The sequence below is a fragment of the Galleria mellonella genome, unplaced genomic scaffold (assembly GCF_026898425.1).
Source record: "Galleria mellonella isolate WM207_F2 unplaced genomic scaffold, CSIRO_AGI_GalMel_v1 utg33, whole genome shotgun sequence".
NCBI lineage: Eukaryota > Metazoa > Arthropoda > Insecta > Lepidoptera > Pyralidae > Galleria > Galleria mellonella.
The window spans coordinates 5,715,443-5,742,630 of record NW_026442079.1 but is presented as its reverse complement, the minus strand read 5'-3'; the positions used below and the strand labels follow the sequence as shown (position 1 = coordinate 5,742,630).

The window sequence follows — 27,188 nt, the reverse complement described above, 5'->3', positions numbered from 1 at the left end:
TAGCACGGCACCCTGTATACGAGCGGATTGCAAATAATTGTCAAAAATCGCGATTTTTATATAATCCGTTCCCTTTGCCCACGTATAAATATCGACTAGAGAGCGGTGAATTGATTTGAAAAAAGAAGACTGGTGGGGTGCATTTATTGGTCTAAGCATACCAGACAACAGCCAGTGTCCACCCGCCATCGAGAAGCCTACCTTGAGGGCAGAAATCCTACATATAAGGAATAATAATAATGGTAGAAGATGTCAATATTGTAGAGAATTTACATTAGCTTTTAAGTTCTTAATAAAGCTAATTTACGTTATTTTATCATGGTCTGGTGTGTTTGTTGGTGAAAACGTGCCAGATAATGGCCTGCTGCTAAAGAAGCAGAAAAGAAGTGCCCATCTGGTACTTTTTTTTACTCTTCTGAACTATATGCTTCATAATAAAAAAAAAAAATAGCTATATGTGTGCTGAAGTACGACGACTATATTGCATACTATCCTCCATCTAAGATGCACAACTGCCACAATTCTAAATTTTAAACTTTTTATACCAATGGCTAGACAGACATAGACCAACATAGACTAGACAGAATAGAACATAAAAACTACCTACCTTCAGTACCTATCTACATCACCTTATAGGGATAAATTTTATTTAATGTGAAGCTTTAAAAATTAATGTGTTTAAAATTAAGTTTTTGGTTTTATAGCAACGATCAGTCGATTTCTATGTCACGCTGAGTTTATATAGACGTTGTTTGCTATTGATAATGTCCTGTGTATGTCATGACATGATGAGGACGTCAAATAGGCAGGCATCCGTAGGGCGTGATTTTAATTTTTAGAAAAAATGGGTGTATTGCATCGAAAAATAATATTAGTGTATCATTCAGAGTATAGTGTGAATATAGACCAGTATTATTTATAGTTTGAATTTGATTGTGCGGTGTGTAAATCTTTCGATATGTGGCAAAATCAGGCCGTGTTATGAATGAGGAGGCACTGTTGGCACGGGCTTCCGAGGAGCGGGAGCGAATCTTCCAGAGGTACGAGCGGGGTCGAGAGAATTTGGCTGGCCAAATAGACCCCTGGGAAGATCCTGAATTTGAAGAATATCACAAAACTGATAGGTATGGTCAAGCTTCCTGTTGATCTTATAATATGCTTTGTTCAAGAATGTATTAACAGTGTACCCATTGATGAGATATCTCTATTTGTATTTTCGTAAATAATAAAACTTTTGCAGTTGGATATAAAATTGTTTTAATTAATATTGAATACATTTTGATTAAGTAGAGTGTTATCATCAATTTTTGCTTGAGATAATTTCGAAAATTTGTAGTGGATAAAATACTGTGTTAAATTCTATTTATCTATTGTGCAAAAATTTTTTATGCTAAACACAATCCTTTTTTAGTTACTAAAATTTTTAAGATATACATAGTTCATGTATACCGAGATTAATTGCATATTTGTATGTGCTATGTATGCATTTTCTATAAATTTCAAGTTAATAACTATTTGAAAATTGTATATTTCTGAATATTACATCTGTACCCTATGTTTTTTGTTGATTCACCTCTTTTTCCTTTAGAATAACATCTCAAATGTCATGGGCTTATGAGGTCATGCATTTTAGTATTGATAATTTACAAGTTATATATGTTCTAGATAAAAATATAAACTCAACTTTTATTTGACTGCTGGGCAAAGACTATATTTAACTGCTTTCACTTAACTGAGTTATTTGTTTGCTTGACCTTGCTTTTATGAAAGTGGTATTAAGAATTTTACCACCACATATGTCTTTTTCTGTAATAGGCTTATAATAGTATTAATAAGGCAAACCGAGTTACTTAATTGTACTTATTTCTTTAATTCTATAATTAAAGTTGGACAAATTTTATAACAATTATGATATTATGCTGTACATAAAATCTTACTAATAATATTGAAATTAAATACATAATGTCTGTACATTCCCATAATATTTAAAAAATAATACTATATGGAGTACCTTTGTTCTGGCATAGTGCAGAAACTACTGAATAAAATTGAATGAGGTTTTCACCCATGCATATAAAGCTGCAGGAAAAAAAGCTACTTGTTAGTAAAATAATTTGTTGTATTTTAAAAAACTACTAACATTTGCTGGCGAATGAACTTTGTGATGCAAATGTATGCATATGCGATTGTAATATGAAATATTCATTTAACACTTAAGCTTCTCATTGGAGCTATTGTGCATAATGCGAATTAAGAGTTGTCTGTCAAAAGTCAGTATGCTAGTATCTTTAACTTCAGCACATCAACATAATATAGAATTTGATAGGATATAGTAATAGAAATACTAACAATTGAATACTGTAATTTTTTTATCTTTCGAATAAACACGGTTGTTTTAATTTTACTAGCTATATTAATATTATAAAGAGAAAAGATTTTATTGTTGGTTTGTAAGGGATAAAGTCAAAAACTACTTAAACGATTTAAAAATTCTTTCACCTAAAGCTTCATTATTAGTGAGTTATATAGGTTATATGAAAATCTATCTACCTGTGCGAAGCCAGGTCGGATCACTAGTAATATGGAGGCATGTTTAATACTAAATTACATTTAAATGGCTGAATGAATATGAATGAAATTTGGTACATGCATAGCTTATATCCTACTTTAACACAAGATATTTTATATACTGATGTATTTGGGCAAAACTGTGAGATACAGCTAGTGTGTAATAAATTTGATTAGGTTATTGGTAAAACTTTCTTTGCATGGTGCGAAAGTAAATTGTGATTGTTACATATTTGCAATTAAATTATATGGAAATTAATTATTTGGCATTTATTATGAAATGGGTAATTCTATAATTTTTTGTAATAGGAGATATCATATAATTTTACTGTCACAACAAGATAGGAGAAAAAATGTAAGAAGACTATAATGTTTTATTAATGATTTAATGGTACATTATTTTTATTCACATATGTCTGGGATAATGTTGTATAGTAAAGAGAAAAGTAGTATACCTGGTAGGTACAATGCTGAATGCCTATATCTATGGATAAAGGTGACCATAACAAATTTACATGACAAACCTGGCATAGTTTGCCAGGTGTACTGAAATCTCAACAAAAATTTATAAAAAAAGACAAAAGTATATTATCATATTTGCTACAGGGTATGTAGCAAATATAATAATATAATTTATAGTTTCAAGGATATTAATAGTGTTAATAATTTGTATGACAACACATACGGTATTTTGTATTTATAATTTTCACTTAATTAAGAAAAACTGGTTCCCTGTACGAATTTAAAGAATGGAATCTTAAACTTAATTTCAATTTTGTTATGTGAGAAAAATTTTAGTCATAACTTGACACAGTATTTGACATATTACATTGGAAATACTCCGTATTTGTTTGTTTTACTTGATTGTTTTGTTTCTACTAAATATTTCTTTTTCAGATATGGCTTCATTCACGATGAACGATTGCCGCAGAAAACGGCGCCGCAAAAGGTCAACATCGAAGTTGAACGCGAAAAAAAATGGGTGAAAATGCTAGGATCGTGGGATTCAACCGCCACCAAAGAAAAACTTCACAGGCGGATTTACAAAGGCATTCCAAATTCTTTACGAATTAAAGTTTGGTGTAAATTATTGGATGTTAATCGAATGAAATCCGAAAACCCTGGAAAATACCAAGAAATGTTAAAGTTAGCTAAACATTGGTCAACGGACGTAAGACAGATTGATTCTGATGTGAACAGACAATTTCGTGAACACCAGTTTTATAGAGAAAGATACTCCGAGAAGCAATGTTCCTTGTTCAATGTATTATGCGCCTATAGTATGTATAATTCTGAGGTAGGTTATTGTCAAGGGATGTCGGGGCTGGCTGGCGTTTTGCTTATGTATATGGACGAAGAGGATGCTTTTTGGGCTTTAGCAATACTTCTATCTGACAAGAAGTATGTCATGCACGGACTGTATGTTGAAGGCTTCCCAAAATTAACAAGGTTCTTGGAACATCACGATAAGATACTCACAAAATTTATGCCGAAACTGAAACATCATTTTGATAAATTTGGTCTCGATGCAATATTATACTCTTTAAAATGGTTTTTTGTATGTTTTGTTGAACGAGTACCATTTAGTTTATGTTTGAGAGTTTGGGACATTTATTTACTTGATGGAGAAAGAGTGATCACTGCAATGGCGTATACTATACTCAAACTTCACAAAAAAGCTATCATGAAATTAAACGATATGGATCTTATTGTTAACTATATACAGGTATGCATTAAGTTACCTAATATGCTAGTATTGATTTCTGAAGTATCTTATTTAAATATTATAATTTATTTGTAGGTTAAGCTTCATAAAGATTTTGGTTATGAAGATGATGTGGTGATTTATCATTTGGAACGGTCCATGGACGAGTTGAAGCGAGCTAAACTTGATTACCCAGGTCCACCGCCCCCAAATGAATTGCCAAAGAGATCATTAGGCACATTCATAGAGCCTGATAAGAAATCAAAGATAGGCCAACGAGCTGAAAACTTCTCTGAGACTGAGAAGCAAACTCGAGCAACTGTGATATTAAGGTAAGCATATAACATTATGATTAGTATTATATAAATATTTTCGTGTCTTAAATGTTGAGGTTTATATTAAAATTTGTTTCAGACGTGAAAAAGCAGCACTAGAGTTACAAGAACTTCGAGTATCACAAAGCGATACAGTTTCAGGTAATTTGGAAGCTACCCCGTCCACCTCGCGTACCTCGTCCGACGAGAGCTTCGGCTCCAATCATTTCACGCACCTATAGATTTATCCAATTATAATGGCAGTAACCATACATTCATTACGAATTGAACATGTCTTTTTGTATACCGTATTCACTTTTACATAATGAAAAATCGTAAACTATCTTATGTTTATTACAACAATTTAAATTACCATTATGGAGCATATAAAGGTAATTTTAAAACAATACAACATTGTGTTTATTAATGATATTTTAAAATTATATTACTGGCATCGTAATTGGGATATGATTTTTTAAAATAATTGCATGAAAGTAGTGTGAGACCTCACCTATATCAAATGAACTGCATTAAATAAAATTGTTATTATTGAAATAATTATTGTTAGTTCGCTATAGTGTGATAAAGTGCATGATTATCGAATGGTTAGGTTAGAGCCTTTGTGACAGCTTGTGGTGATGTCAAACAGTGCTAAAATTATTGTTTTATACAATAGTGTATAACCATTTGCTAATCTCATTCATTCAGTTTTAGACTAGTTACGTTTTTGCTACAGGTAGTAATTGTGTACAAACTTCAAAAACAAAGCCACTAAACACCTAATTAATAAATACATTTATCATCTTTAATGGTAGAGAGTCAAGTAGTTTAATAAAATACGCATCTTTTGTAGCCTGTAAGATGAGCACCACAGTACATGTCTTAAACTCAAGCTGCGTGACGGTCTACAGACCCCTTAACACTCCATATAAGAATGGAAGTCAAGGTTGTTTAGGCAAGGTGTTCATACTTATAAATAAATGACAAATCCAGTAAAATTTACATAATTAACTTGGTTAAGATTTAATTAGTTTATTTACAACTTTTATAAAAATTAAACTCCCTACGTAATTATTATAGGTTTCCAATGACTGCTAGGTAATTTTTTTTGTAAAATCTGTGGTACTAGGTAGAATATATATTTTGAGAAATAAAATGTATGTACCAGTTTATATATATTTCGTTTAAGACGATTGATTTTATTGTAATAATTAATACTAGTATAACACTAGTTTTTATTTATATAAAATGCTCAATAAATACATACTGAGCTACAACTGAATTAAAGGCAAAAACATGAAAAGTGAAATGAAACAATAAGATTGCATTGTTTTATTTAATCAGAAATATGGCAATTGTATTTAGATACCGTTCTTATATTATTTCTTTTTTTTTTTCTTCTCTAAACTTTTGTTCGTATCGTCTATAGATAGATTTAAAAGAATCTAATTTAAAATCTAAAAGAACAAAAATAGAATATAGTGCTAGGAACGTCCAGACCAGTATTTTCTAGCTTTTTCTGACCCACCGCACTCTTTAGAAAAAAAAAACCTGTGGCCGTCCCCGTAGTGTTTTAACTACATAGACAATAATAATATAAACATTCTATGGATTTTTAGAATGAATTGAAGTTTTGTGTTTCTGGCTTTAAATTTGCATTGATGAGTTAACCAGTTATTGTTCCTATCTTGTATAATATTATTTTATAGTAATGAATGGGAACAAATACTATTACAGTTTAGATGAGACGTTAAAATATTTACAATTACAGTGCTAGCTGCCAATATGATTTTACGTTACTAATCGTAATAATATTACAACCCACCAATTTAAATAAATTTGATGGCCACTTCATCCCAATATTATATTAATGAATGTTTCTAAAGAAATTTTCATAATTAGATCAGGCCCTTTAGATAAGTGCCAAGCGAATTTGTCGATCGCTAGCAAGTCCATGAGTTGGAATCTAACGTTGCTATCTTTTTTTTTACGTAACTTACAATGGCAAACAAGCTGACGGCCCACCTGATGGTAAATAGTAACCATCGCCTATAGACATGAGCAGTGCCATGGGTATAACACAGTATACTGTTTCGCTCATGATACCTCCCATGCGTTGCCATGCATTCCTGAGGATTCAGGTGTTATTCCTCTGTACCATGTAAATTCACTACCATATCCCACCCTTCAAACCGAAACATAGCCATTCAAACACAACTGCTTCACGGTAGAAACACGAATTGGACAGAGGTGCCCAAGCAAACTGCCCAAAAAAACTTTTGTATAAAGTCTCCCTCTGGTATCTCATTCTTTCTCACAACTCGTTAGCAATGTCGACTCTATCGATGAATTCGCTTCTCACTTGTCTAGAGGGCCTACTCTGATTCTCAGAACGCAGGGTATTTATTTGACGGATAATAAGTATGTGTATAATATACAATATTAAACTTTCATATACAAAGCTATTATGCGTAATAGTATAGTTATTTGTTATTTCTATGATACATCACAATTAATTTAAGTGCAAGTTTACATTGGGACTGTTACTGATTCCAATTTTGAAAAAGTCAGTGCTGACCCGCTGGTGTAATTAATAAGCATTCATTTTAAATCAGTGTAGTAATATTGTATTAGCACTTAATCGAAAGTTTTCGTTGTATGTTTCTGAAGTCAATCCTTTGATTTCATGTAAACAATACTAATCAGTTTTTGATGCTAAATACAACTGTCCCAATTTAAATTTATTTTAAATTTCGTATTAGAAAAAGAGAGTCATGATTCTTTTATTTAAGTAGTATAGATTACAATTTTCTTTCAAGTATCTGAATGTGGGTTTCAGAAAGATTATATTCTCATACAACAATAAAATAGTTGATAAGATAATTTTCATCACAATTATCATCATACAAACAACATCACAATTAAAAAAATGGGAGTATCTAACTAAAAGCAATTAATATTTATCTTGCCTAGTGTAATCTGTGATAGAGTAAAAGATCCTTTTTAGAAATAAATTTCACTATTCAATCACATTTTATCTTTACGTTTATTTCATCATTAAATAGGAGAATGGGAGTAAATACTGTATTTTAAATACAGTGTTATATTCAGACGTAGTTCGCTTATCATTTCTAAAAAAAGGTAGCCCGAATTAAATAAAAATTTTTTTTTTTTTAAATGATATTATGTATATTTTTAAGTTTAATCGCAGATTAAGTCGCGACATACGCTTATAACATTTTAAACATTTCGTCGACGCAATAAGAAATTAAAATATTGAGTAATAATAAAATGCTCCTAGAATTGTTAATAGGCGAATCATGCAGGGTTACCTATTTCCTTTAAGTGCATAATAACATACAAAAATGAATAAGTATTTACGATTCAAATCGCAATATAATTTATTGTGGTAATGTTATATTTATTTGCCAAATATAGATAATCGCATTATTTATACCAGTATAGATATGTTATATATTAAATAACAAATTATCGTATACTGAATTCTAATAATTAAGATTATAGGTAGTTCAGTTTTTTCATTGTCATTAGTTTTATTGCCCTATTTTGTGACAAAATTATTATCCAGCTATGTTTATAAGCAGTTCATTTAAGGAGTTCCGTTCAATAGTTATATTAGTAACAATTCGAGCTCGTCTTTAGTTTTATTGTACTATAGTCGTATATTAATAACACATTGTTATTACTATAAATAGGAAATTATTTCAAAATCTGATTAAGAGATGGCAAATTATTTGAATATAGTATTAAACAAATCAAGTTATTGTAGTCTTTTAGCTCAGCCTGCATGTCTTTTAAATGTAATTTAAATCGATTTCTTTAAAATAAGAATCCACAATATCTGACAGGAGATAGAAGACACAAATATAAATATCATAGGCATCGCAAAACTGATAACATCTCTCTTACCTGTATAAAAAAAAGAATCCATAAAGAACATTTAAGCATTATTACCTATTACAAAGTGGCTTTTTACATTTTGCTTTTGGCATTTTCTTTAATAAAATTTCCTAATTTCACTGCTTTTAATAATAGTGTTATTGCATGATTAATGTTTTAATTTACTATATTTCAAGTAATCACATGTGATTTTATTAAATTTTGTTTATATCTTGACAGGTGATATTGACGTTATTAACTCAGTTTTACGATATAAATCCTAGAAAAGCATATCTAACTACATTTACGTTAATGATTATCTAATTATCCAGTAAATTAATGAATGAAATATTAACTTCTATTTTTTGGAGCTATTTTATTGTTAGAAATATATCAATCAACCAATGTGTAGATAGTTACATATTCTCTATTTTCACAATAAAGATCATAATGTATATGTTGTGCCTTACTATAAGCATTGAATTACATGCACAAAAATAAAGCTTTATTTAGATTCAATCTTTGTTTATGAATATCACACTGATAATCGGCTATCATTCTGATTTGATGTAAAAACAGAAACATGCAGCAGGTGCATGTTGAAGTTATACCATGTAAGACGCAATTTTTTTTTTTTTTATTTTTAGTTACAGTTAGTAATGTCACCTTTCAAATTAAAATCTCAATTGTGTGACCTTAAAACGAGAATGATGCCGACGATCGAAATGTTTGACAAAATTGCTACTAAGATTCAGCTCTTTATATGAAGTTTTTGTGTTCACGCCTTTAAAATGTAAATTAATGAAATATTAGTTACTTTTAAACATTCATGATTTTCATGTTTCTGTTTTTCCATATTTTTTAGTAGTCAGCTAGATCTGCTGTATTATAACTTGTTTTGCACTGAATTTATTAATTTATTTTTATTTACTTTATTGTAAAAGGTCAGAATTTTATGTCCCTGTATGTACATGTACATACCACAATTGAATTATTTAAAAGACAATTCAGAAATGAAGAAGTTGACCAGTTGGCAAAAAACCTTTCAAATTTCAACAAGGATTGTGCGAAGTTAAAAAATAAATTGGAGTTTGTGTATAGATATTAGACTTTAAATGTTGCATCAAAATCACGTATTTGCATTTATGTATTGCTATATTTTCGGTTGTTAAATAATAGAAAAATAGTGATTTATTCCATTTTAGTCCATGTACTATATATATTTAGTACAAGTTGATAAGTCACAAGTTAAACTCAGTATCACTGTAATATATGTATTGTTTGAGGAATTTTGCTCGTATTTGCAGATATCATTACTTGTTGTTTCTATATTGTTATCATTAACTTCCTCCACAATGTGTATATTTAATAATTTAATGCCAAATTGTGGTGATATAAATATAGGAATAAATATTTTACTTCCTCAATTCGAAGTTGGAGTTGAATAACATGGAATTCAATTTAGATTTAAATTGTCCTATTGACTGAAACGTACATTGTTGGAATAAATATTGTTTTTCTCATTATTGCCTAATATTAGTTTCGGTGTCACATCTTATCTTGACGAAGGACACCGCTGTTTGCTTATCATTTTGATTTCCTCACATGTTCAATACATTGGCGATATGTTAGTGTTAAGTGTATTATAAATATTGTTTATGCACTAGCATGGTTTTGTTGGTGGTATGGCGGTGGGTTTATGTCATAATTAACACTACAAATATACTGATGCATAACACCTTATAAGATTTCAGGGAGTAAACGCATGTATCATATCATTATTTCATTTTCTCATGAAATGATAAAAGTATTGAGATCTGTATTCAGTATTGACCAACTTTAATAATAAAGCTTTATTAATTACTTTCATTGTTAACAATACATCTTTGATTTTAAATTGGTTATAAAACTTTCCTTTATTAACACATGCGCTCGCTCCTAATCTTCTTGGAATACAATATAGCTTCTTGTATTGTCAGTGCATTCACTTGACACAATAACATTTACTTTTCTCGACTTTCAATACTTCTCGGAAATTGGTATCCATGAATAACACTGATGCACATGTTCCTTACTTTATAAGTATCACCCAAAAATATTTATTATATTTACATTTTTAAAACTGTATGTTGCTTTAAGTGAATCTCTGCTCAACACTTGATTTTTGTGATTTTTTTTATCACATAAACCCACCTTCATCATCTGTTTTGTTTTCGTAATCAATAGTTTCTGTATTATTTATTATTGTTTAGTTTCATTTTAGTTTTAAGAGGTATCATTGCGTACCTTTAAAAAAGTGAAATACTGAATTAATAATAAATCACATTACATAATTACTTGGGCATTTTCTTAATATCTCGTTGCATTTATATCACGCATTTTATACAAACAAATTATTGTAATAAGATGTTATGCCGAAAAAGAGTGCATAATCTTATTATAATTTTATTTTTTTTAGTATTGCCGCCCGTTGTGGTATGAGGAACACCAAAATAAATAAATATCAACAAATACATATCCAAAACTGACATGTATGGTACGTTATAGTTGTTAGATGTCACCTGCAGTGCAATACGTAGTCACAGCGCACAGTAATCATGCGGTGTAGCTTTAGTTTAAATTGGAATAATTTACTATCCATTCCAAATCATTTGCATACTTTTTATTCATGACAATGTCGTAATGATAACTAATATTTTCTAAACACGAGAACACTTTATATATTTTCAACAGTTCGCACACGAACGAACTTTTCAATTTATAAATTTTCATAATTTATAGGTTTTAAAAATAATGCATAATATAAATGGTTTTTACTTCAGATGAGAATATTTCCTATGGCATTCCACTCCATAACTCCTCTGCCTCAGTGGATATTCACTCGAAGACCATTCCTGTTCCTTACCATGCCTATGAAAGCCCTGGAACTAAAAATTACTTAATTAACTCCAGGCGGACTAGGAAAGGGAAGCACTGAAGACGAAAGTAATTATAATTTTGTTGATTTGCATATCCTCTACTGATATAAGTATAAAAATATATATATCCTCATTCTGTAATATCGTATGTGGCGTTTTCTTTTCTATATCAGGTTTGAGCAGAGATTTTTATTCATGTCTCATTAGAGTTGCATGTGCGTTACGTGGTGCAATCACGGTTTGCTCGCTTGTGATTATTTGTTAAAATGAACAAGGTAAGTAACTATTTAGTTATTACACAGTATTGCATGTTACTCCCTATTTTTCACCTGCTTTTTCAAGGCGATATGTAGTCATATTTTTTTGGATTTTATAAAAAATAATGATCTGTCTCTACTGGTTCAAGGGCTTGCATTTAAAAAAAGAAAATTGGAAAGTAATGATAGGTTCTCTAACAATGATTGTGATGTATGTGTATGTGTACGTACAGAACACAGCGGCGTAGCGGGCAGCGGTGCGCGGTGTGACGATTCAGTGTCGGGGCTGGGTTCGCGCCGCTCGCTGGCGGAGACGAGCGTCACGAGTACGGCCGACCTGAGCGTGTTCTCCAGTAGTCGCTCCCATGCACCAGACAATTCACTCGACACACACAGCAACGTCAGCGACGACGCCACTGGGTCAGATGGGTGAGATTTTTTTGTAGATGTAAGTTTTGGGCGCATGATATTGTGGACGAATATTTTGGATTGGGTTAGATCGTCCAACTAAGAGTAAATTTTATTTAAAGCGGCGGAGCGCAGAAAATTACGTTTATTTAAAATTATTATATTTATATAAAAGTATAATAAGTATATATACATAGAAATATATGCAAGTTTACAACAGTATATATACATGTGAATGATATTTAGTTTATTCAATTTACTTATATTCGTTTTTATTCTATTAGATTATTTATAAAGTAGTAAGTTTTTAATCAAGGTTGCCGGTGCAATTTATTTGAGGCATAAATAAAGAGATCACGGAGGTATGGTATATACAAAATGTTATGTACAATATAATTTTATACAGGCGACCTATAATTCAACATTTTCAAAGAGTTGAAATTTTACAGGCTGACACCATTCATAACTCCTGGGAAGTCTTCCCGGTGAGCTATACTGGATTATGTACTCTATGCTACACTTCATCATTATCTACCCAATAAATGGTTTAAATTTCGTGATTTCACATTTTAATCACAAGTCTGCCCTCCGCTGATCATAAAATAAATCATGATAAAATTTTAAACTTAATACCATATTCAATATACCTAAACCTATGCAACAAGCGAATTATTACAACAATTTTTCGAAATTTCTGGGTAGTTTGTGATTGGACTAAATTTACTATTAAATGTCTTCTATTATTCCCCGTATCAAACGTATATTTATCTCATATACCTATATATGCTTACAATTTTATTGGTTTGGACATTTTATTTTTGGCTTGATCTAAGCAAATTTTATTAATTTTATTGGGATCTATCCTATGTGCAATGTAACATTAGATAAAATGTTGTTATAAAGGTTACAGTGCTTAATAATTAAAATTTTTGCGTAATCCTTATAGAAATCTAAATAAATGCGATTTACATTATTTATTTGACTTCATACCTATATAATATAGTATGATATGCTAGGTTATACTGGCAAAAGTATATTTGGATTTCTTCGCTAACATAGAATAGAGCTTCATTTTTGTCCAAATTGAAGCAAATCTTGCCTAATCGCTAGAAATTAATTATTGCAATTGTTTTATCTGTTGAGTAGTTTATATTACCGTTATCTTTCTATTAGAACCTTTGTGCTTTCACGCCATCATTTATGTACAACTTGCAGGATTAGCTTCAGTTTGTGTGAATCTTAAGGGCATTCATATAGACACTTCGGAAGTGTAACAATGTTGGAATTATTTTTAAAAACAATTGATCGAATTTCAATATTTTTTTTATTGATTATATAATAAGCGGTGTGATAGTGAACTAAAACGTTAATCACGCAATTAGACTCGTATTAAACTGGTATAAAAAATTTGGAGTTTGATGACAAAAAGGTATTTGAAGAAATTCGATACAAAGTAAGAAACATAGACAAATTCCTTAGTGACAAGATTTATATGCAATATATTCTATGATTATATTGATATTGTAGTATGAACGCTCTTAATGATTCCCAATATTGTGTATTCAAATGTCTAAATATTTAAATAATCATGTAAAATGTTAGTTATTTAAATAAATTTGATAATTTCGCAGCTCGGGTATATGCGCGTTAAGTATACAAAGAGCGCCCTCTACAACCCACTCGACCCCGCGAGCGACGCCACACCCGCCATCTATCTCGCCACTCTCTGATGATGTGGTCCGCATCCACGTCACATACAATCCGCTGGCTGCTAGTCCTTCGCATTTGCATCCAGTCAGCCCATCGAAATACAAGGCGTATTCAGAGGATCATCACAAACCAATGTCTTTAGGTTTCTACACAAGCAATGGAGCTAATAATCTCCCATCGGACAACCGCATCAGAATACAAGTTCCCTCCGAAGAATTACTAACGCCAGTAGTGGACTCCGGTAGGATTATAACTCAAAGGTACATTGAATCTCATTCGGAATTGTACGATCTGAAGTAGTTACATAGTCACATTACAAAGGTGTAAATTCAAGCTGCTTGGCAGTCGAGTCTGTTAATTGATGATATGGCCAGTTAGTTATATTTGACTAGTTGTATTTTATTGATGTAGGCATATATATAGGTCACAAGATAATTGCATGTGATTGGCAAAGAAGAGATAAAGTCGTCTATGCTTGATATTCCTGTGTTCTTCCTAAGAGGATATTTGTCATTGTCAATTCTCTAACTGGTGAAACAATTAATTTTTCGATACAACGAACTTATTCCATACTAAATATTACATTATATGTGATTAAAAGTCGCTTCAACATTTGATCCTCAAAGTACTCTATTCGATGCCATCTGAACTTGTGTTTCAATGTACATAAGTCTATAATTATATAGAGTATAACATCTATTAGCTTAAGAATTTATGTATATTGTTATTTACATCTTTCTGATCTAGACTTATTAGAACGCATGTTCTAATACGATTAATTATTTCTGCATTTTAAGACTTATTGCTCACTGGACAGCATACGAAAAGACTTTTTATAACTTGCGCCGGCTTTAAAATTAGATTTTTATCCTTCCTTTTTCTGTTATTAGCGTATAAGATATATTTATTTAATGCATGCATTTTTACATTGTCATATTATTTTTTATAATATATATAAAATTAATATCCGTAATATATAAATATTTCAAAGGCAAAATATAAAGCTTATTTAAAAGTTAAACATAAAAAAATACGTGCCTTGGAACCGTATCCACTAATTAAAAGCGCAATATAACAACTTCAGGAATGTTAACGTTAAACACAATATTGTGTGTGTTTAAATTGAGTTTATACCGCAAGACCGACATAGTCTGTGTTAGAGTTGTCCAAATACAAATAATTATACACATAGTTAATGATAATTTAAAAAGTCGTCCTATGGTGGACAATAACCTTAATTATGTAGTAAGATTTCTAAACGATTACTGTTTTTTTTTTTTTAAATAAAATAAAACAATTTTATATGCAACTTGTTATAAACAGTGTTTTAATACAAATAAAAAAAATCTGTATAACTATTCAGTAATAATAAAAATATCTTCGGAAAGTGGCACATAAAGTAGACATTGCCAGATTACGATATGAAGGATTTTATTTTGCGAACGCCAAGTAATGTGTTTATTTAATAAATTTATATAACGTGGTTGTAAGAAGTATTTTCGTAAAGTTATTTTCTATATCAGCCATTCGTTAATGGAGGAGTTCAGAATATATTACACACATTAGAAATAAAATGTCGTTTCAAGATCAGTTGTTATTAAAGAACAATTAATAAAAGGCGCACAGATACACTGTAACTTTTTGAATTATCAAATTATATTAGTAGCGACTAAAGTAACGTACGCAAAAATAAAAAAAAATTCAAAATCATGTAGTTTGTAGCTTTTGATACATAGAACTTCTCTATAATGATATGGTGTGTATTTATTATGTAGTAATAAAAAATATGACGACTGTCCGCCGATTCTATACAAGAGTATTAGTTATTATCTTCTTCATCATTCATATAATATGCGATATATTTTTTTTTAAGAATAAAAGATACCTTTTGAAAATAGAATGCACTTTACACTAATTTCTAAATTGTCAGTGATACTTGTAGTTAAACGTAAATGATTTCGTTAACTACGATTTGTATGTTGTGTTTATGATTATTTTAAATAATATTTAATTTATTATGACACAATTAATTTTTTTATTACATTTTGTAGGGGAATATTGTCTATAAGTTTTAACTCGTTTCCAATTTTAGTTTCCATCAATACTTTACTTTTATATTATGATTACATATGTAATAAAAATTATAAACCAGTAATTATGTCATAATAATTCAATATGAGACAGGAGTTCACGATGTTGGGAATCTTAAAAACAAGGTAAACTTTAAATCGAATACTTGAAATGTGAGTGATAAAAGAGATTGACTTTTCGTGCCTTCTCACACGTTCCGACAACGAAGGGTAGTTAATAGGGGCATCTATGGGAGCTTTCACACATCTACTGCCTGTTACCCAGTAGTCGGAGTGTGTGAAAAGCTAGCATCAAATATAATATTAGAGGTGATAATAATAATGCGATAAATTTCATTGATGAATTAAGTCTATTTTATGAAAAAAAAAATATGAATCTCATAAAGAATCTTGAAAGCATGGTAATATTCACGTCTTTTTTGCCTACAGGTATTCAAAATTTAAATGTTTCATTATACATTACAATTCTTGAAATAGAAATTTAGTTGCTTGCTAGTTGTTTGCATTAATGTTATGATAATGGAACCTTGTTATAACTAAGAAATACTGCAATATTAACATGCGGTACATTGGTTTTATTATTTTATGCTATTAGAGTAGAATTAATTACCACCAAATGAAGGTCGCGTAAGCCTGACTAAAGTGTTTATTACACTTTGATGTTCTTTAATACTGAACATACAGTGAGAATTGCAATAATGTCAGTTAAACTGTTAAGTGAGAAATTAGACATAAGATGTGTAACGTGTCAATGTGTTGTATATACATATATCTTAACTAAAGTACTTTTAAAGTAAAACAATTGCCAGCATTGTTTTCGTGTAGGTGCTTGATACATTATGATATTCATCATATATTTTTTTAATGTAAAATATTCAATATGATGTTCGCTGTCAATCTTTATTTTGTTTTCTACCAGTAAATATATAGCTTCTTTTTTAAATTTTATCTTAACTTTATGACAGGCGTAGTATCAATAAACGTCTTTGAGATATAAACTTTAATTTTAGAATATTCAAAAAAGGAATACTAACCTAATGTTGCTGGCATTCATATTTGACGGTAACTGCTTACTATACTGTGCTTAAGCACCTTCGTAGTAGATATATAAAAAAATGTCGAAAGTCCACATTAGTATAGCAAATATTAGTCAAGAGAGAAATTAATAAAAATGTATATGTACATCAGTTTGGTAGATATAGCTATGTGAGATGCACCTATGTAAGGAATTGTTAATAAGATTTTTTAAAAGCTACAGAAAAAATGTCAAGTGTATCGTTTGCAATAATGCCTGAATAATAATTAATTAGTCTCCAGCTTTATAATATTATTCTTTGTTAGATATTTACCTAAGACAGACAAATTAATTAGTGGTTAAAATTTTACTTTTTTAGCACCTTTATTTTGATCTACAATAACATAATTTTAACATAATGTATAAATTGTGTGCGTTCATCCAATGAAGTGCATTTACCGTTCCATAAGTTTATGTATCTGAGCTTAGAGGTCGAAATACAACTATTAAACTATATTTCAAAGAGTTGATACAGATGACTGATGATGAAAGTTTACATTATTCTGCTATTTAAAGGTATTATTTACAAAATCTAGTTTTTGTCATATAAGTGTAGAGTTTAATTCAGAGACAAGGATTTTAAATTACAAAATAACGTTATAATTCTGCAATATATTTCTGCATCTATTTTTTAGGTATATTTTTTTAATTATATTGGGCACATAGGCCAATAAAAAAATTGAATCTGGTAGTGAAAGCAATATTTATTAAATTATGTATTTACTGAAGTAAAGCATTAAATTATTAATGTTATACATACAAAGCAATTTATATTTTGTTGAATGTAAATGAGTAATAAATTCGCAGTTTATTTATCGTGAGGGCACAATGTTTTTATTGCGCTATGCAATGAATTTAATTAAATTCATTTAATATTTGATAAAAATATTATATCTTGCAAAATTAATCATGACAGTCGTCCAAATTTATGTTCAAAACAAGTTGTGCCATTTTGAAATTAAGGGTATGTGTGGTAAGTCATTGCGTGGTTTATTTTAAAATTTTGTGTTTCATAAATGCTTAATGATATTTTAGTGTGGGAGCTGTAATACAAATTAAGGGTAATATTTTTTATTTATAAATAAAATATAGGTTATAGGTGAAGTTAGAACTATTATACAATTTTGTCATGCACTCAAAAATAACAACATCGATTGGAATATTATTTATGAAAGCGATGGTAACGATATCAAAATTATAAAATGCTCAAAAGTTCGTAGTCCATGAAATAGTGCTTCGACAACAATTATTATATTGACAAGGGCCTCAATTTTATAACACCACACAGTATTTAGATGCGTGTTGATATTGTAAAGTAAGTTAGCGCCTTATCAACATCATTTATGCTGGTTTAATACATCACATTTAATTTAACATTTACTGTTTATTTATACTATGTTTTGTAATGATAATGTAGAGCTTTCGGTTTCTGGTATAGGGCACTCCATAATATTATTATTATAATTTATACTGTACTTCTATATTTGTTCTAGTTATCCGTCCATTTTATTTTTACTTTGTTACTGCCTACGTATTTAATAGACTGAATTCGATTTTGCATGTAGTCTGCAATAAAAGTAGATGAAAATTTCACGATATTTCTTAGCAATTAGTTATATGTTCATCGATTATTTGGACTAACCGCACCATTCTGTATTTGTAATATTTCTCTTTATAATAGAATATAAAAAAAAAATATGTTTTTTTAAGCACGAAAGAAGAGAAGCAATATATATTAATAGTAAATATTGGTGTAACAATTTGGGAATGATGTTATGTATGGTTAACTTAAAAAGGTTTTTAATAAAGGCATAATAAAGTTGATATCGTCTTGAAAAGCGAGTCATAAGCAATCAGTGCTCTTATTACGTGCGCGCCTATGATTATGCTGCGAACAGAACCTGATCAAACTAAACCTTGTGTAAATATTATAAGGTTTAATTCGATTACATTAAATGACCTTACGACCCTAATGCAAATGCTCTGGTTTCAATACTAAATTTGCCGTAAATGATTATAACAACGTGCATATAATTATATTTATATATTATTATTATTAAATTTTTCTGATTTTGACAATTATACATATAAATTGATAAAATATTTAAGTGCAGCCAAACTGTAGGATCACAGCATAATTTATTCGAATATACATTTCTTTTAATAGTAAAAGCGCAGAAGTTTGACCTTAATTTGTTTTTCGGAAGTTCATTTATTATATTTATATCATAAGTCATTAATTTCATTTAAATATTCGCATTTGACACTAATGTTGGTCAATAAGATTTAATAAATATAACAAAAGATCAATAGATGTCAAATTATGAAATTGTAAATTTACTATTAGTATTGGTACTGAATAGATGATGATTTAGAGAAGGTATTGGTGTAATTAGTAGAGTAGAAGTCAATAATGGTACTATACTCTCATTCTGTGGATGGGACTGTAAGGGCCTGCGCAAACGAATTTTAGAACAAAATTTTGTCTGTCAGGAAAAGACTTTCTTTTAAATCGCATACTTACAAGAATACCTTATAAGCATATAGTATGCAATTCAGTGTTTTTATGTTGGATATAATCTCTGTTTAAAATTGTCTATCGTTTGTACAGGCCTTAATATGGATGTGCTCCGCACGATAAACTTTAATTAGATACATTTATTTTTACGACGTTTTTATAATTTATCGTAGCACCACATATTGGGGCACAGTCAGGCACGATTTTACCATTTTGTTAAAATGTATGAAATTGTATAAAGAATGAAGGTTTTTTTTTTAAATTTCCCTGCATATTCACTAGAATCATATAAAATTTAGCACGGAAAATCAAGAGCATCTGCATACAATTGTATACATTTTGCTTATTTCTTATTTTATATTACACCAGTGAAATCGGTCTTTGTTGTTACAGTAAATTTATAAAAGCGTTTTACTCATATTTTACAATACATCACACTCTGTTAAGGCGAGGTGTTTTGGGAGCTAGCTAAATTCTTGTTGATAAGATTTGGTATATATGTATTATTTATAATATCTCATATATAAAGCTGAATCTGAATATATGTTTGAATTATATTTTAAATAATTAATTACAAATATATTAAATTAATATAGAGTGTTTTCATTGTCTTTAATGTTAAATGTAATAAACGCTCCGAAGTTTGAATTTGCTCTCGAATGATCTCGCCTTAATATTTCGGCCTTATACGTTTATAGCAATGATTTCTGTACTTTGTAAGAGATAGGCATATTTATTAGGTCTATTATAAGAAGTATAAAATCTAAACTTCCAATATTCATGTTAGAACTACAGTGAGAATAGTGCCTGCACGAATTCTGTTAATGTATACTTTGTACTCATTGCTGTTGTAAATAAAATTAATTTTAATTATTTACTTGATCAGTCATACACGTGTAATATATTGAAATTGTCTTTATTGTAAAGAGGAATAGACTTGGATATAGAAATGTTGGAAACAATAAACATATTATACATAGATCTGGTCATACGCAATAAATCGATAGTGACGTGTTAATATAACTTGGCAATAATTATGTGTACTTTTATAACATACGGATTGGCACTATTTTGTTCATTGCATGCTTTCTGTATATACTTAATACTATATAATTAAACGGTTAATTTTTAGTCATCTACCGTCTGTAATAATATGTAATAGGTTATAAATTTATTTTGTATCGATAAATAATGGTACTTATAACTATCAAGTTAATTTTGTTATTGCTTTTCTTTAAACACTAACACAAATAAGTAGTTTATTAAAAATTCAACTAAATAATACCTAGTAATTTTTTACTGCTAACCCAAATGATTCTGTTTCAATAGTTGCAATAACACGAGTGTGTTGTGACTTTAACTATTAGGGGTATTTCAATGTCATACTGTGACAGTGATGATGCCGCACCGCGTGCTGTAAGAATTGTGACAGTATGGAAAAGCCCTAATGTTAAACGTGTGTATTTGCAATAGATATGTAATGACAACTTCAAAGATTTTTTAATTGCTTTCGCAGTATGACTTCTACAAAAATATATAGGTCCATGGTCCATGTTACCGTGTGAAGGACGAGCAAAGTTCTTAGGTAGTTTTCGGAAGAATAATAATGGTTACACCATATAATTAGCAATTTATCTTTAATAACACAAGAATATGTATATTCTCATTCATAATCGTATTTCTCATTCTTCACATTGTATTTACTTAATTTATAAAAACCCCATTTTGTAAAAGTAAATTTAAGATTTTATTGTTTAACTCATCAGAATTATGTAATGGCACTGGTTATACAGAAGGAGTATCAACAACAAGTATTACTTTGGTGTTGAACATAGAACACCCTCACGGTTAACACTCATACCCTTATTTTACGATAACTGTAGATTAATGACTTTATTTACCAAATTTAAACGAAACTTCATGAATGCGTGCCAAGGCAAATTTAAATTTAATATAATAAAAAAAGTACGACACAAAATGTCAAATTTTCTTTAGCAATTCGGTACTTACATTGAAACAAATCTAATTAAAATCGTCACTCACATAATCATTATCTCTAATGAAAAGAAATAATATAAAATAATTGAAACAATATAAAGCTTTTATTCACAATACAAATGACCAATAGTAATTTAGAAGCATACTGTATGCTAATTCCTGCATATCAAGCCTATGATTCTTTATTGGGCTTGGTTTATAAATAGTTTTTGTACTTAATTTAAATACAAACATTCTATTATAACATTTGTCGTTGTACATACATGAATCTTTTTATGTAGTACTGACAGCCGTATATCATGCTCTTTAAATTGTCCAGAATGTGATTTATTTTCCTTTCATGTGTATTTTAGAGCATTATTGGAGTTGGTTCAAGTGTTATTGCTACAGGTTAGTATGCGAGTTCTGATTATTGATTTTATATTTTATTATTATTATTAGCTTACAGTTGAATTTAACTTGAAAACTATCTATTAGGAGGGCTGTTAGCTTATTTGCTATTCTAAGAAAAAAAAATCCAAGAATTTAACTGAACACTTTTTTCTTGCAGCCTAAATGATCGTAAAATCATGGCGCGTTATAAAAGCTCACTAATATTTATTAAATTTGAGTAATTGTTGTTTTGTATTTTCTGATATGTTATTTTCTGATAATTGTTCTGCGTGGTAATTTATATAGGGTAGTCTATGTTCAACAGAAGACAATGAATGATTAAAGTGCTTTTGATGTATATATTTTTAAATAAATTAAGATTGTAGCAGTTCACTGCATTCTTATTAATGTATTTATGTAATAACAATAAAAAAGTACCTCGCCGCATTACAGATTGTATAACTTCATAGTGTTACCGTGCTTTAAATTATATATATATATATATATATATATATATATATATATATATATATATATATATATATATAATAAATTTTTAATAATTATAGATAACAAGACTCATCCGTGTGATTATTGTTTAATACAATAGGTCGGAATGAGCATCTGTATAAATCCGAAGTAAGTTGATTAATTTGTTAAGTTCGCAGTCGGCTCTTTGTAGCAGCATGAACTGTTATAATATACGTTTAATGATTTCCAGTCACACCTTGTTTCATTGAGTCCCCAGTTGATACTTACCTTACATCTGCGCTTTTTATTATATATTTTATTTATTTTATTTCTTATTGCATTCCATAATATACTTAGTAGATAACATTTCAATTATGGACCCTGTTGGGCACAGCAAGTAGGAGAAAGGAGGACAACACTTTTTTCATTTTAGAAATATTCTATGGATCTGTTACAATATTATCTTGTCATTGAAATTGTATCACGATAGGTACGTATTTTCTTATTATTATTATTCATTATTTAAGTCAATCAATCAAAAAAAAATAATTACTATATAAAATAATATTATTTTAAAAAAGTTACAATAATTACATTCACAATACAATTCACATTAATACAATATTCAAATCCATGCAGTTTTGTCATTTAGATTGTCATTTATTTTATAATATGCTTTTGTACAGAGAGTCCTTTTTATATATATCTTAAATTTTCTTTCATTTAAATGCAAAACGTCATCTGGAAGTTTATTATAAAAACGTATACAGTATTAGTCTATTCATATCGTAATTGTTATTAGTATTATATAGTTATTTAATATATTCTGTAGTTTATAATTATTTATATTCATATTGTAAAATTAATTAATAAATAGTTTTATAATAAAATTTCTGCAATGTCAGTTTTAGCTATGTCTTAAATCATTATCAATTCATAATTAATTATTTATTTATAAATAACAAGATACAAAATTACAATAAGTTACTCGTATTTAATAAGTAAGGCGTGTTAGGATACCTGCATACTTAGAACTCGGAAGTGGCGTGTTAAGTTTCCTAACCTAACAATAAATCAGTACTTAAGTAGTCATGTTATTTGTAAACGTTATAAATAAAACCAGAGAGCCTAGTATAAGAGTAATGTCTAATAATGATGTGGCCACTATAAATGTTGACAGGTAATTGATTAAATAACAATTTATGACAAATTGTTGAATAGGTGTTTCCATATACACTTAAATAACTGAAAGTCTTTACATGCTTTGACGGGCGGGATATGGCGTGAATTTACAGGGTACAGAGGAATAACACCTGAGTCCTCAGGAATGGCAACGCATGGGGGTATCATGGGCGAAACAGTACACTCTGTTATGTCCATGGTACTGCTCATGTCTATAGGCGACGGTTACCACTTTCTATCAGATGGGCCGTCAGCTTGTTTGCCATTCTAAGTTGGATAAAAAAATGTTCTCACTACATTTTTGTAGTGAAAGAACTGTGTTGCAAGACTTGGCTTTTTTTACAGTTTATGTTTTTGATGTTGACCTATTACTCCATCAACGCGAAGTACCTATTAAACTTAGCAGGGTGTACGAAATAATCTTATTTTGATTCGTTTAAAGTGGCGCTTTAAATCCCTCAGGTTTATAAATAGCCTCCTCTTAGTAGCTTTTTATAGAATATGCTTGTCTGCGCTGTTGGTAGTATTTGGTAGGTATGCACTGGTGTGGTATCAGTGAGGATGGAGGTAGATCAGTTGGCCTATCATGACGAATTCATCCAGAATTAACTATGATAGTTTCGAAAGTGAGGAGGTCAACCTAACAGGGCACAGCTATTGTTAGCATGAGCTGCTAATTCCCGTTAATAACAAAGGATTTCCGTCAACCCCTCGAATTTAAAATTGCTTTCTTTTAGTAGTTTTATTTTTAATGGATAATAATAGAGGGACGCTATCTAATTCCGGTTCACTATTATTCCGGTTTGGTTCATTCATGGCCCAAACTTCGATATGCCCATCTAATGGGGCCTGCTCTATTAATTTAGGTTGCTCGCTTGCGTAAATTATATGTATATATTTAAGATTATATGAATAGACGAAACTTAAAAACGAGTAAATTTTTTGTCAGCTAATTTTCAAAATGGCCGATCCGCTTTTTTTTTATTACTGTTCTAAATACTTATAACGTATTTTAACGTGTCTATATTTACTTAAAATGAGTTTTTGCACACTAAAAAGAAGCAAAAATTATAAGACGAAAAATAGAACTAATAAAGAAATTACTTATAACCGGTATTTTTAATTTTAAGCAAAAATACAATTATAATTATTTATATATTTTTTTTAAAGCATTCGCGCCATTTTATAATGTTGCATGTATCCGAAAAAACCCTATGATTGAATAAAAATTTCCAAAATGAAATGGACTTTTTCTATAAGAATAGAATTATTTTTAATTATTATTTGTATTTTGTGCTATTTTTTTACATAATATATTTTTTATGTAGGTATGTGCATAGAAATATTATTAAGTATTATGCAGGCTATTTTTCGTGAGTTTCGTAAGAATCGTAAGGGAGAGCGAGGGATGGGAAGCAGCGTCCCTCTTAAAACATCTCTAAAACCTTGATTGCGGTTGCCAATTTGCCTGCCAAGTATGGCAATTACTGGCAAAACCCCCTGAGGGGGAGGCTTATGTTCAGTAGTGAACAGTTAAAAGCTGATATGGTAATGATGATGATGCACACTATTTAATGTTATTCATATTAAATTACAGTAAACTGTTACGACACAATTACTTGAATTATTAATAAAACAGTCACCATTAAAAAGAAGATTTTAAATTCAACCGCATATATTGAACCCAAAGGATCTTTATTATTTGACTGACTGCTTTCAAAATCAAAATCTGAAATCCACTTACACTTTAAATATGAATTCGGTATCAGAAATAATAAAAATGACCGCCATTTTTATTTTCTGTGTTATTAGACTGATTGCATTAAAAATCGATATCGTGTGATCCTTATACACTTCAAAGATTGATTTGGTGTCAGAATTAATTAAAATGGCCGCCATTTTTATTTTAAGTGATAAAAGTACTTGTTTGGATACGGATTAATAATTTAGTCAACTTCGTATCATCGTATTGTATCAGCCTTTAACTGTCCACTGCTGAACATAAGTCTCCCCCTTGGGGGACTTTGCCAGTAGTTGCCACGCTTGGCAGGCGGATTGGCAACCATAATTAAACTTTAAAGATAATTTAAGAGGGACGCTGCTGCCTATCTCTCACCCTCCCTTAGTCGCCTTTTTCGACAGCCACGGGAAAAGAAAGAGTGGCCTATTTTTTGATGGACTACACAGGATTAGTCATTTTAATTACAATTAAATAATTTATATTCTTCATTCCTCCTTCATGGGTAGGTATTTTCAAAAAGCCACATAAAATTAAACCTTATTATTATTACTATTGGATCCCACTTCGATTAATTCTAACATTAATACATATTTTTACTCTACCAAGATTCTGAAATATTCGTATTCAAAGAAATCGATTAATAAAAAGTATTTAAAATGGTAGTTACTTTTAGTAATATTATCCATCCATATTTATAGTATACATATATGTACAAATATCGATTTACAACCCTCACTTCAATATTTTACTATTTTTTAAAGCAATATGAAAGAATTGTGAAGTTCTATCTGCCGCATTCTTATTCGTTATCTACGCATTATTCTTAATAAATAAATATTATAAAGGGTCATTTAATTCTAATAATCATTCAACTTACGATCTTCAACTATTTACCTTAATCTAAAGTAATAGTTTCTATTCTAGTAATACTGTCACGTACAACAGTGTATAAAAAAATTTACTCGTTTTTTTTAAGCATTTGTATGAAGACACTCTATCTGTATAATTTAAGGTATTTATGAAGGATGATAGAAGTTCAAGTCAGGTCAGTTGCCTCATCATGACCAATTCAACAAGAATTAAAAACAAAGGTTTTCACGAGGAAGTCGACCTGACTCATTGCTAGTCATATGTCCACCTAATATTGTTAGCAAAGAAGCTGCTAGTCCGCTTCGATAAAATTATAATTAGAAGCCATACGGTTTTTACTTAGCTAGATATACTTACGGTAAAAATGGGTATGCGATTCATCTATCTCCTTACAAAGCGGAGACTACTTATAGGCGAAGATTTTATAGGCCTTTTAAAAGCTTCTTTCATATGTTACGATGACAATGTTGACGAAGACGTGGTAACTTTGTTAGTCATCATGAACATCTAAGTTAACCGATATTAAGTACCTACCTATTTGTTATGTAGGTAGGTATGACGTGTCCTCCCGTTCGACGAAATCTCTTATCCTCAAACTCCCTTCACACTCATCTACGCGCTATAGTGGATCTTTTACCGTCCATGCTGCTAGATTGTGGAATTCTCTTCCCATATCTATCCGTGAGAGTCAATCCCTAAATATTTTTAAGAGTAGACTTAAAGAGCATCTTCTATCTCTATGAACATATATTTATTTATCTATATGTGTAGGTATATTGTATGTATATGTGTATGTATATGTAGGTTTATGCATAGATGTCGGTATATATTTATGTATATGTATGTGTGTATTTGTACTATATAATATAATCTAATTAATTTAATTTTGGCTATTTAAAAATTGTACACTGCTGTATCCGCTGACATTGATGCTCCTTTCCACTTTGGGTTTGCTGGAAGAAAACTCTATCAGAGTTAAGCTCGCCTTTGTACTTTTGTTTACCTCTGTCATATTTTTATAACTAATGTGTACAATAAAGTATTAAATAAATAAATAAATAAATATTTTTAGGTACAAGAATTAAAAGACA

At 29.8% G+C, this 27,188-nt stretch overlaps 1 protein-coding gene across 2 annotated transcripts; it reads left to right on the top strand.

Annotated features, from left to right (window-relative positions):
- Positions 1–560: 560 nt before the first annotated feature.
- LOC113520563 (USP6 N-terminal-like protein) lies at positions 561–22,557 on the top strand. Of its 2 annotated transcripts, none has more exons than XM_026905944.3 (6): positions 561–1,124; positions 3,466–4,294; positions 4,370–4,605; positions 4,688–4,749; positions 11,896–12,082; positions 13,702–22,557. In XM_026905944.3, exons 1-6 carry the CDS (start codon positions 982–984, stop codon positions 14,078–14,080), a joined length of 1,836 nt encoding a protein of 611 aa, XP_026761745.1. In that variant the 5' UTR covers positions 561–981; the 3' UTR covers positions 14,081–22,557. The 2 variants fall into 2 exon arrangements, with proteins under 2 accessions (XP_026761745.1, XP_026761737.1); XM_026905936.3 differs by having other exon boundaries at positions 11,896–12,091.
- The last annotated feature ends 4,631 nt before the right edge of the window (positions 22,558–27,188 follow it).